We start from the raw sequence: 12,630 nt of genomic DNA, 5'->3' as shown, positions 1-12,630 counted from the left end.
CAACATATTAAAAGACTCATCCTAGCCTTGCCACACTTCATTGACCCCGCCCCCCCCCCCCCACCTGTCAGGAAGAAGATTCATGAGTATGAGATCGTGTTCCACAATTATCTTTCCCGCAATTATCAAGCTCTTGAACACTAAAATGATGTTGTCTTTACTCTGTACCAACTGTTATTTCCCTGTAACTCAGCACTTTGTACCCACAGGTTGGAAGAGCCTCTTGCTCAAAGTCTGTCTCTGCCAGATCTGTGTGTCAGTGTAAATGCAGGGTACCCGAGTGTCCCTTAGAAATGACCAAAGGCACGGTCCAGTGCTGGTGGTGACGTTGCCTGTCCTGCCTACTGTCTTGTGCTACTCTGTTTGATTCCTTCAGTTGTCCATCACAAGCTTCCACTTGGAAGCCCGCTTGGTCTTCAGCTGAACAAGTGTCCTCACTTGAGCAGGTGACATCAGCTGCTGGGATAAACAGAAGTTGAGGCACGATTTATTTGTGGTTTCCAGCATACAGCATTGTTTCTGTGTGTGAGTGAATCTTTTGCTTATGTTTTAGAAATTAGCTTTTTTTAAAATTGTTAAGTACCTAGTGCTATTGGGTGACATTTCAAAGAATGATTAGCCTTGGTCTCTGTCACCTTTGATGGCAAGTAAGCCTGGGATTGATGTCTCACTGACTCTCACTGAGTGCAGCTGATCACCAGCCTTGTGGTATATGCGTATATACCCTTCAGCCCCTGTGCTATGTGCATAGCCTCACCAAAGAGTTGGTATCCTTGTGCAACCTCCATCTTTCAAGCAATAAAACCCTTCTTAAGTTTTTTTTGTTTTTGAGAGTTTGGTTTTTAATTATGAACTCTGTGAAATAAGTTTTCGGGGTTGCATTTGGTTGTTACAATGTTCGGAAAGATGGGGCCAGTAAGATGACAGCTTGTGATGTTGTCTTTCTGTTTGCTTACGCTGATGTGCCTCACGGACCTGACTTCAGAAGGTATGATCTGTCTGTGAACTTCCACCGTGTCTGTTGACATTCGTTGAATGTGAAAATGAGAAGAATTCAAAAGATTAAAAATAATGCCAACTTGTGTTTCATTTGTCAGTATTTGCCCAATGTGATGTTCTTTTTTTTTTACAAGCCACCTGTTGGGTGGAGGAGCAGAGTTGTTGAGACATGGGAATAGTCATACACCATGGAATAAGCCCTTCAGCCCAACTTGTCTGTGCTGTCCAATTTGACATTCTGGGCTTGTCAAATTTGCCCTCATTTGGACCATAAGCCCTTCTCTTCTATCTATATGTCCAAATGACTTTCTCCCCGTGACTGTCTTCATGGGTTTCCCCACTTTTCAAAACATACCGGGTGTAAATTGGGCAGCATGAACTCGTGGGCCAAAATGGACTGTTACCGTGCTGTATGCCTAAATTTTTTTAAATAATTAAAATTTAAAAATAGAACTTTCTAAACATGATGCACAGCTAAACCAAAACTCTGCTGCCTTCATGTGATCCATTTCGTCCATTCCCTGTATAGAACAGGCCCTTCGGCCCACAATGTTGTGCCAGTTATATAAAGCTCCTTCTCGACAATCTAACCCTTCCCTACCACATACACTGTTTTTCTTACATCCATGTGCCATTCTTTTACATTTCAAAATGTGCCAGCCTCCACTGCTAACCCGGCAGTGCATTCTAGACCAACCGCTCTGAGTAATAAAAAACAAACATCCCCGACATCTCCCCTAAACTTTCCTCCACTCACTTTAAACTGATGTCCTCTGGTACTTGTGTTATCACCCTGGAGTACTGGCTGCCCACCCTGTCTATGCCTCTCAATCTCTGTTAAGATGCCTCTTTTCATCACTCCAAAGAGCAAATCCCAAGCTCTATCATCCTTGACATGTTCTCCACTCCTGACAGCATCCTGGTAAATGTCCTCTGCACCCTTTGGAAAACATCCACATCCTTTCTGTTATGAGGTGACCAGAACTGAATCCAACATTTCCATGTGTGGTGTATCCAGAGTTTTATAGAACTGCAATGTTACCTCACATCTCCTGAACCAATCTCCAACTAATGAAGGCCAGCACACCATCAGCCCTTTTTAGCTGACCCTATCAACTTGCGCAGCCACCTTGAAGGATCTGTGGACTAAATCTCAAGGTTCCTTTGCACTGGTAAGAATCCTGCCATTAACCATGTACACAGCCTCAAGTTTGACCTTCCAAAGTGCATTACTTCAAACATATGTGGGTTGAATTCCATTTGTCAACTCTGCCCATATTTGCAACCCACTCTTTCCTATGGCCACCTTCTACACCTCCAGCCTTCATGTTATCTACATATTGTTTTTTTATCAAGAAGCTTCTTAAATATTAAGTTCCTATCCCCTTCCGTCACTACCCCTGGCAGCCTGTTTCAGGCATTTACCACTCTGTGTAAAAATCAATGAAACTCCTGTAAACATCCCCAAACCTCACATAGCTAAGTTGAAAATGTTGTAATTTAGCCTAATGTTTTGGAGACAAAGGAATATACTCTGTTTCATCGATGGGGAGAATAATTTGTGACTAAGATATTTTCATTATTATTTGAGTAGTTTGTAATGCATTTGTTCACCATTGTGTTCAGGAGCTGTACACTGAGATTCAGACTCAGTATCTCCCTCAAATGCTCTGTCATATTGTCCGATGTTTGATGGAACACATAGAAAGACTAAGTCTGCAAGAGTTGACAAAGAGCCTGAAGATGTGCTGTGCGACCATCTCCAAAATTCAGCTGCCTGCAGCTTTAATGGACACGGAAGCAGGAAGTACACAGGAAATTGAGGTGGATAATGGAAGACCATCTGAGGTGAGATTGGGGCATTTGTTGGGTTGGGGGCCAAGCTCCAGGTGTTGCGGTCCAATGGAAGAGTGAGCATTGAGGAAATTTCTAACCTTGCGCACCATTGCATTACAGACAGGAAGGAAGCTCATCTTGGTAGAGGGTTCAAACCTGAAATGTTGACTGATTATTTCTACCCTCAGATGCTGCCTGACTGTCTGAGTGCCTGCAGGGATTCTTTGTCTTTCCAGGATTCCAGCTTTGGGGGGGTGGGTGGGGGAGCTTCTCTCGTATCTATTTCTGTTGATTGTCAGAATCAGACAACCTCTGCTCAAGATGCATGGCTGCGATTTGCAGCTGTATAACACAGAAACAGGCCCTTTGGCCCACCTTGTCCATGTCATCATTTCTATTTAACTCTACTCATCCCATTTTGATTAGATGTAGCTTGTGGTCTGTAAGGAGTCTGTATGTTCTCCCTGTATCCTTGTGGGTTTCCTCCAGGTGCTCTGGTTACCTGCCACCCTTCAAAAAAATATACAGGGTTTGTGGATTAATTGGTGTATCTAGGCGGCATGGGCCGGAAGGGCCTGTTACTGTGCTGCTTGTTTAAATATCCTTCTAATTTTAATACATCTTTCTACCATTTCTGTGCAGCTCCCCCCTTCGCTGCTGTTTCCTGTGACTTCGTTGACCCACATTCTCATTGAGTCCGCCCAAATTGTATCAGTCGCCGACACTCTAGGAGCCATTTCACAGCGACTAATGAACCTATCTGCTTGCACACCTTTGGCGAGTGAGAGGGAGGTGAAGCATCCAGGGGAAACACTCTTGGTCACAGTGAGAATGTCCAAACTCCACTCAGACTGCACCAGATGTCAGGATTGAACTTGAATTGCTGGAACGGTGGGGCGGTGGCTTTTTTCTTTTTGTTCCACCACTTGTTTAACCAGTGACCATTTAGATGAGGTGTGGGCAGGCATGTAGAGGATAAAAGATGGTTAAACAGAGCAAAGGCCTTCAGCTGGGTTCCTGCATCAGGTGTTTGCTGAAGTGATCCAGAATGTCTTCCATCACTGTGCTCCCTACCTGGAGTTTGCATTCTGCCTTAAATACCGTTGTTGTTTTTAAAGGTGAGCTCGCTCTTCTCAACCAAACATGGAATGGGGAAATGTCACGCATTTCAATTGCCTTCTGTAAAACTTCTCATTTGGCATGCACATTTTACCTGAACAATATTATGAGGAATCCTTTACTTGGTCAAAGTTTCCAGGAAATTAGTTCCCTAGTTCCTCATCGACACGCTTCCACTTGACGAGGTGGCTGAGGGTTGAGGATTTCCATCTCCTCGTCTTCACAGAGCTCATCCAACTCCTTGAAATTCCAGAAAACTGCAGATGTTGAAAATTATATATTTTTTAAAAAGTGAGAAAATTCAGAAGGCCAGACAGGACCTGTCGAAAGCAAAGCAACGGCTAATATCTTAGGTCTCTGAGAATTTAGCAAGCGAAGAAACGGGTTAGTCCAGGTAGGATAGAGATGGGGGGGCTGAAACTTCTGTTACGGAGCGGGAGGGGGGGGGATATTGGATGACCAAATTTAGCATTTAATCTTGCCTATGTCTGTGGTTAAACAGGAAAGTCTGCAGATGCTGGGATTGTAGTGGAATACACACAAAAATGCTGGAGAAACTCAGCAGGTCATGCAGCATATATATAGGAAGTAAAAAGTAACCAATGTTTTGGGCCTGAGTCCATCGTCAAAGTATGAGTAAAATGCAGGTAAGCGCCTAAATAAAAATGTTGGGGGGGGGAAGGGGGAGAGGAAAGAGAAGAGTAGGGAGGAAGGGGCAGGGAGAGGAGTACAAGCCAACAAGCACCAGGTCGTATACAGGTGGGAGGGTAGAAGAGTATAAAGCTGAGAAATGATAGGGGAAGTGGGTAGCGCTCTGACTGGAGTGGGGAGCTGGAGGAAAGGGTGCAGAGGGATAGGGAAGGAGAGAAACTTGGGGGAGGGGTGTTTACAGAAGCTGGAGAGGTTGATGTTAATGTTGTCTGATTGGAGACTGCCAGACTATTAGGTGTTGTTCCTCCAATTTGCAGGTAGCCTCAGTTTGGCAGAGCATGAGGCCATGGACAGACATATCAGGTAATCTCCCAGGCTTGAAACGCTGGTTACTCTTTCCTTCCTTTGGGTGCATTTCTCCCACACATTTGTGTATTGCACTCAATCTCAGCAACTGCAAACTTTCTTGTTTAACAAAATTGCGGGGGTATTGTAGGGAGATGGAAATTTAAATTTGCATCTAGTGGCAGAAGGGACTTTTTGGGAGCTGTAACCTATCAGGTGATGGGCCAGGAGCTGAGATGCAATGTTATCTGGAAATCTATTTTGGACCAATATGGAAACTATGGGCTGAATGGCCTGCATTTCTGATTATTTCTATGAAGTGGGAGTGGAGAAGAGGTTTTGGATGATGATTGTTGTTGGGATTTGTTCACTGTTGACAGCCTCCCCTACATCCAGTTCTTTTCTGCCCCCCCCCCCCACCCCCCAACTCAAATTCCCTCTACCTTCTGCATAGTTGAACTTGGGGTACATTGGAAGTCCCTTGTAGTTACAAGGCCCACATTCTGCTGACTCAAATGGGTGCACGATTTACCTATTGCTGTTGACCAATGTCTCTTATTGGTGCACTTTCAGAGTCCTCTGCGGGAAGAAGTGACCGAGTTGCTGTCTGACGGGGACCGCAGTCCAGAAGAAGGCATGGACGCAGTTTTCCCTCTGCTGCGTTCTGAGGACAGTGGGATCGGGCTGAGCGTCGTGCCGATGGAGGAGCCCCGAGACAAAGGTCGACCCAAGGTGTCTTCCCAAAATGCCAATGTGTGGAGGAGCGGCGGGAGCATCCAGATGGCCCTGCGAGACGTGCAGCGGCTCCTTGCGCATTTCGCCTTGAAGTACATCTTCAGGGCTGGGTCTCAGGCCCAGGGGGAGGATGAGAAAGTGGCCGGCCAGTTGGGAAAGAAGGCAAGGGCGAAGAAGCAGATCACCTTGCCACAGTTTAAACAGATGCTATCAGACTTCTTCTCCATCCGAGGGCCGCCACTGAAGCAGAAGAAGCGGCAGCGAGGTTTCTCCGCACAGAGCTGCAAGGGGGACGAGGACTGGGATACAGATCACATGCTACAGGAGGTGGAGGAGGTGACACAGGAGTGCAGGCTGGCTTTTACTGCCATTTGCCAGTTGCTGTTGGATTATAGCACCTTCCCCATCTACATGTCTTTCAGAGAGATCAAGGCTTTGCATTCGTCTGCATCCCATAGTGCTGGTAAGATGGCATCTGTGCAACTTCATTGGGCACCAGTTCCCCCTTTGCCCTTTATCAGTTCTTTTAATTCAGATTGTCCATGCAGTAGGGCCGAGGAACAATACACGGGGTGTCCCGAGTCTTAGGAATTGCAAGCTGTTGCACCTTGCATATCAAATGCGCTACAGGCCAGTTGATCTTTGACCAAGTGTTGGGGAAGAAAAGTTGGGTGATGGCATGGTCCAACAGCTTCACGGCTCCAGTGGCCTGGGTTCGATCCTGACGTCTGCTGCCGTGCTGTGTGATATTGGTACATGCTCTCAGTTACCTGTGCACTTCGGGTGCTCGAGTTTCCTCCCACATCCTGAAGTAGTGCAGATTAGTGGGTGAATGGGCCATTGTGGGAGAATGTGAAGGGAGTTGGTAGGAGAGTGGGAAGAAGAAAATGGGATTAGACAGATGGTTGAAGGTTGGCACAGACCTGGTCACTTGGTACATATACAATCAGATGAAACAACAGTATTTCTCCAGACCACAGTGCACACACACACACACACACACAAATAATACACATAATAATCACAAATGTATATAAAAATATAATTTAAACTAAATATACAGGGCGGCACGGTTGCCATAGCGGTAGTGCAACGCCTTTACGTCGTCAGTGATCGGGACCAAGGTTTGAATCCCACGCTGTATTGTACATTCTCCCTGTGTCTGTGTGGGTTTTCCCCTGGGGCTCCAGTTTCCTCCCGCCGTTCAAAATGTAGGTTAATTGAGTGTAAATTATACGGCATAGACCCTTGGGCCGAAAGAGCAGTTTTACCTTGCTGTATGTCTAAATTTAAAAAAATTAAAATTGAAATATTTTGGGACTATTGACTCAGTTACTAGGATACCATTCATCAATCTCACAACCTGCAGGAAGAAACTATTGCCCAGCCTGGCAGAACTAATTTTGACAGTCCTGTACCACCTGATGGTAATAGGGCAGCTTAGGAAATGAAGACCCCCAATGATCTTCTTGGCCATTTTGACGATCCTCTGTATTGATTTCCAGTCCAATGCCCTACCACACAATGGTGTAGCCAGCCAGACAGGACACTCGCAGAAGGACGTGTTCTGCGCGGCTATACAGAAGGAACTGTAAATGTGACTGGCATACCAACACTGAGACGCTGCTTGTGATCTCTTGTCCTTGGATATTAATGAGATCCGCATGTCTGCTTGTTTTTGACTCCCTGCAGGAGATGGAGATGCTTGCCTTCCTCTCTGGCTGAAGTTACTCATGACTCTCTCCTGCTGCATCAGCGATTGCCATGTGCAGAACGTAGCAATATCAAGCTTGTTGGAAATCATTAACCACTCTCACTCCTTAGCACTTGTTATTGAAGACAAAGTCATGCGGTACAAAAGTTCTGAATATAGAGCATTTGTTGAGAAGTTGCAGCTGATAACTGCACCACCCATTGCACAAGCCACTCTGAAAGTTATTGCTGAGAGCACCAATTTTTATCAGGTATGCTACTTGGAAATAGTTATTCAGAATGAATGTAGAAATTGAATTTTTCAACCTTGACTGTAAATATATGAAATGCGTCGATAAACATAGAGATACATTCAGCACGGTCACAGGCCATTTTGGCTAATGAGCTCATGCCCCTATAATTACACCCAATTGACCTACATCCCCTGTTTGTTTTGAACAGTGGGATGAAACCGGAGAACCTGGAGAAAACCCTTGCAGACACTGGGAGAATGTACAAACTCTTTATAGACAGCGTGGGATTCGAATCCCGGTCCCAATCGCTGGCGCTGTAATAGAGTTGTGCTGCCCCAATGTAATGTACAAAGATTAAAAAAGCTTTAAAATATCAATGATACATTTTGCTTGAGGTTTTCAAATGGGTCTTTGACATGTGCATATATATGTATGTGGACGAAGATCAGAATGCAAAACCAAGAGAACTACAGGAGACCATTTTGAATGTTCTCGTGTTATTTATGGTAATAATAAATTAATCATATATTTTCCCAAGATTTTTTGCCCTCCTCATTTTGTGTAAGATTGAGTGCAATGGCCCCCAAACTGAACAAATAATTGAAATTTAAAAATCCAAACCATGCTTAATATATCATCTGCTTTGTAAAAAAAATGCAAACTTGTTCGAGTTGGGCAAGGTTGCGGCAATATACGTACACCTTGAACGTTTTGATTTATAATTTTCATTCAGTTTGGTGGTGTGTATTTTCTTAACTTTGGACAACATAAAGGAGCAGGAGTCTGCCATCTGACCTGTTGAGCCTGCTTCACCATTTTAGTGTTCATAGCTGATCTGGCCCTGGACTCAGCTCCACTTGCATGCTTGCAGTCCATAACCTTTAATTCCCCTCCTATTCAAACATCCATCTGTCTTTGTTGGAGCAACTTGGTTAAACAGATGTTGTTCAAACTGCTGAGTTCCTCCATTCAACAAGGGAATTCCAATAGGAATTCCACAGATTTTCTACACCCTGGGAGAAGCTGATCCTCTGTCTTAAATCAACTTCCCCTAATAGATGAGGCTATGTCCCTTAGTTTGAATCTCACCTGCCAGTATTAATATGGCTTTCCCTCGACCACCATCAACTCCATTCTCACCCGCATATCCTCCATTATCCCCTTTCTCCCCCATGCACAACAAAGACAGAATTCCTCACATACCACCCCACCAGCCTCCATGTTCAATGCATCCTCCTCCACCATTTCCGCCATCTGCTACGTGATCCCACCATCAGACATGTATTATCATCTCCTCCCCTCTCCACCATCTGCAGGGACAGTTCTTTCCATGTCTTTCTCGTCCACTCCTCCCTCCCCACCAACTATCCTCTTGTGACTGCAGGAGATGCTCGACTTCTCCACTTGCGTCCACACCTCCTCCCTCACCACCATTCGTGGCCCCAAACAGTCCTTCCAAGTGAAGCAACTTGTGAATCTGCAGGGGCCGTCTACTTTATCTGATGCTCCCGTTGTGGACTCCTCTGCAACGGAGCAACTGGGAGATCGTTTAGTTGAGCACGTCTTTTCTGTTTCCTACAATGGTGTGGATCTCCTAGAGGCCAGCCATTTCAATTCCCCATCCCATTCCCTTGCAGACACGTCTCCTGCACTGCTAGACTGAGACCACCCTTAAATTGGAGGAACCTCGTCTTCTGCCTGGATGCCCTTTAACCAGACGGCATTAACATCAACTTCTCCAGTTGATCCATGTGGATGGTGGAACGTTGACCATTTTTTTTCCCCCACTGATGCTGCTCAACCTAAGTTCCTCCAGGAGCTCGTGTTTAGCTTTAGGTTCCAGCATCTCGGTGTCTCCTGTGTGTCTCCTTGTACTTGCAGGTTATTTTAAGTTGCGCTTTGAGACAATGGATACATTTCCCATTTACTCTTTTGCTAATTTGTTTTAAAAACCAGCGTGCTGCACATGTGTTGTGGAACCAGTTGGATAAGGAGAGCAGAGAGCACCACAGTATCTGCGTTGAACTCTTCTACAAGCTACACTGCATTGCCCCATCTGCCAACCTTTGTGAGGACATTATTTGCCAGGCCCTGCTTCACAAGAATAAAGTAAGTTTGCCAGGCCCTGCTTCACAAGAATAAAGTAAGTTTGCCAGGCCCTGCTTCACAAGAATAAAGTAAGTTTCACTTTCTAAAATGTCTAGCTCAAACACAAAAGCAAATTTACAATAAATTTTATGATTCTATACAAATCTCATTGTCACAGATACCTGTTTAAAAACCTGAACGCCACATTCTTCTTTCTTCTTGCCCACCATTTTTCCTCATTTAGTTATTCAAGGACTTGTTCAACTTTCCAAAGGAGTCATAGCCTTAGAACAGTGAGGTTTGAAAGAAGTGTATGATTGCATTTAATTTCTGATGAAGGGACAATAAACTTTAGGCTAGAAACAATTTGTTGGAGCAACTTGGTTAAACAGATGTTGTTCAAACTGCTGAGTTCCTCCAGCAGATTTTTTTTAATTCCAGATTTCAGCATCGGCAAGTTTTTAATGTCTCCATTTTATGGAGTTAAGCTGTGTCATTGTCAGTGGATGTTGAGCTCATCAGCCAATTGCTTGCTGCGTTTCCTGCAAATCAACAGCGTCCATTCCAAAAATGTTTCCCCCCCCCCCCCCCCCAATTCTTTTCTCTATTTTCCATTGTTTTGAGAACTCTTGTCCCACCTTTGCGGCTCCAATCTGGAGCAGGGCAAAATTCCACCGGGTTTTACTTAAAAAGAAAAGAATTGCTTCAGAGGATGGAATTAGCATGCTGGTGGTTTCATTTTGGATTGCAAGATGTATATTTTATTCCCCTTACTTCTAATCATTACTTTACTGTAGAACAGCAAATCAAATTTATAATTTCTGAGGTTGCTGTTGAACCCAGGAAAACCTGTTGTTGAACAAAGATAATATGCTCATTACTGATTATCCACTTCTTCTCTCGCAGGGAATCCGATTGGAAACTCTCTTTAGATTTTCAGTATTGTGGCATTTTACCCGGGACATTCAAAAGAACAGAACCTCCTTTTGCACCCGTTCGTTTGACAGGTAAACCTTAAAAGGAAAGTTAACCAGCTTGCCTTGTTCTTCTGGGCTTGTCTGCAGCCGGTTTTAAATTGCTCCCATTGTGGGAGTTGATTCACATGTTAAGGGAGATTAGTTTATAGGGAAAGGGCTGGGAAAATGATATTGGAAACTTCCGTGGATTCAGTGAGTCAAATGCCCTCCTATGACATGAGTGATGTGAAAGTGTATAAGATCCACACTGACTGAGCCTGTCCTGTGACGCTGGAAGTCTTGCTGAGGATTTCCTGGCATCTTCAAAAAAAGGGCAAGAAGATGTAACAGGAGGGAGAAATGCTCAACCCTGCCAGTAGTTTGGTCTGTGTTAAGTGCATGAAGGTGCATCTCAGTCCTCCTTGGTACAATGCAGCCTAAACAACTTGGGTTGTGAAATTTGAAATAAAAATGGAGAAAACAGAAAGCGCTCAGCAAGTCGGGAAGCATCCGGGGAAATAATGCTTCGGGTTGATGACCTTTTGTCAGAACCGGGAACAGTTTTGGGCTCTTCATTTTAGAAAGGATGTGTTGATGATTGAGAAGGTTCAGAGGAAGTTCGCAAGGATTTTTACTGGGAATGAAAGGGTTCTCTTACAAGGAGCATTTGATAGCTCGTTGGAATTTAGAATTTTGGGTGGTGGGGAGATCTCATTAAAACTTTTTAAATGTTGAAAGACATGGACAGAGATTTTCCATGGTGGGAGAGTCTAGGACCAGAGGGCACAACTTCAGGACTAAGGGGCATCCACTTAGGATACTGATGCAGAAAAATCTCTTTAGCTGGATGGTAGTGAGTCTATGAATTTGTTCAACATGTGGTTGTGGAGGCCAAGTCATTTGGGAGTATTTAAGGTAGAGATTGATAGGTTATTGATTAACCAGGGCATCAGAGGTTATGGGAGAAGGTCGGGGAAAATGGAACAGCTCATGAGTGAATGGCAGGGTAGACTCGATTGGCTGAATACTTCTGCTTCTGTGTCTTTGGTCATAAAATAAATTGCTATAAGTTATGACATTGGCTCAAGTTTTCACTCCCCATTCTCACAGCTCTGTATTTTATAGTGCTTACATCCCTCTCTTTTTGTTGACTATTTGCCCTCATTTCAGTTTGTTGTCACATGTACAGAGATGCAATGAAAACTTTGTGTGTTATCCAAAAAAAAGTCGCCCCTATCCAGTGCGGTTTTGAATTTAAAATTTCACAGAAAGCCACATGGTAAGAGATCAGGTTCAAACTGAGTTTCTGGCATTTCAACAATGGGCAAATCAAGACCACAGCCCTGGTAAGAGCATCATCCTTCAGCACCAGGCCTGGCCTCACTGGGAAAAGCCCCCCCTCCCCCCCGGACCGGAGCTCGTGATTTCCCTGGTTATACCATCCTCCGCATTTGTAATGAAACTGCTTGTTTGTTTGAGGAAGCAAAGAGAATCTCAAAAATCAATGGTCTCATCAGCCACCTTCCCTGAAGACTGGACGTCACGATCTTGTGTAGAGCAGTACAGGCCATTCAGCCCAAGTGTCTGCACAGAACATGACGTCCCTATCAAACTCTTCTGCTTCTGCTTGTTGAATGATGCGCCATTCCATTCACGTTCATTTTCTGTCGAATGCGGAGTTGCTATCCATTTATTTATTTATCTGGACGTGCCGCCCAATTTACCTACCTACAGCCCCCGGTACGTTTTGAACGGTGGGAGGAAGTGGGAGACCCCAGTGAAAACCCATGCAGACACAGGGAGAATACAAACTCCTTACAGACAGCATGGGACTCAAACTCCAGCCCACCCCATTCGCTGGCACTGTAAAGGTGTTGCGCGAACTGCTACACCAACCGTGCTGCCTACGATAGGATTCCATAGCTACTCTGTGGTTAGTTAGGGATTACTTAAAG

The 12,630-nt window shown here is 44.6% G+C and overlaps 1 protein-coding gene across 4 annotated transcripts in view; it reads left to right on the top strand.

Moving 5' to 3' along the window:
• Positions 1 to 12,630, top strand: part of dop1b (DOP1 leucine zipper like protein B) — a 99,498-nt gene that overhangs the window by 36,978 nt on the left and 49,890 nt on the right. For all 4 annotated transcript variants that reach the window (XR_011341590.1, XM_069888967.1, XM_069888966.1 and 1 more), the window contains exons 13-17: positions 2,626 to 2,847; positions 5,524 to 6,148; positions 7,378 to 7,649; positions 9,588 to 9,740; positions 10,626 to 10,726. Coding sequence is in view for 3 of the 4 variants with exons in the window: in XM_069888967.1 (XP_069745068.1) it covers positions 2,626 to 2,847; positions 5,524 to 6,148; positions 7,378 to 7,649; positions 9,588 to 9,740; positions 10,626 to 10,726 (1,373 nt within the window). In the remaining variant the exon portion in view is untranslated. The remainder of the gene's footprint in view (positions 1 to 2,625; positions 2,848 to 5,523; positions 6,149 to 7,377; positions 7,650 to 9,587; positions 9,741 to 10,625; positions 10,727 to 12,630) is intronic.

The sequence above is a fragment of the Narcine bancroftii genome, chromosome 7 (assembly GCF_036971445.1).
Source record: "Narcine bancroftii isolate sNarBan1 chromosome 7, sNarBan1.hap1, whole genome shotgun sequence".
In the NCBI taxonomy this organism is placed as follows: domain Eukaryota; kingdom Metazoa; phylum Chordata; class Chondrichthyes; order Torpediniformes; family Narcinidae; genus Narcine; species Narcine bancroftii.
Note: the sequence above shows the minus strand (reverse complement) of the source record. Positions and strands in the feature narration are given on the sequence as shown.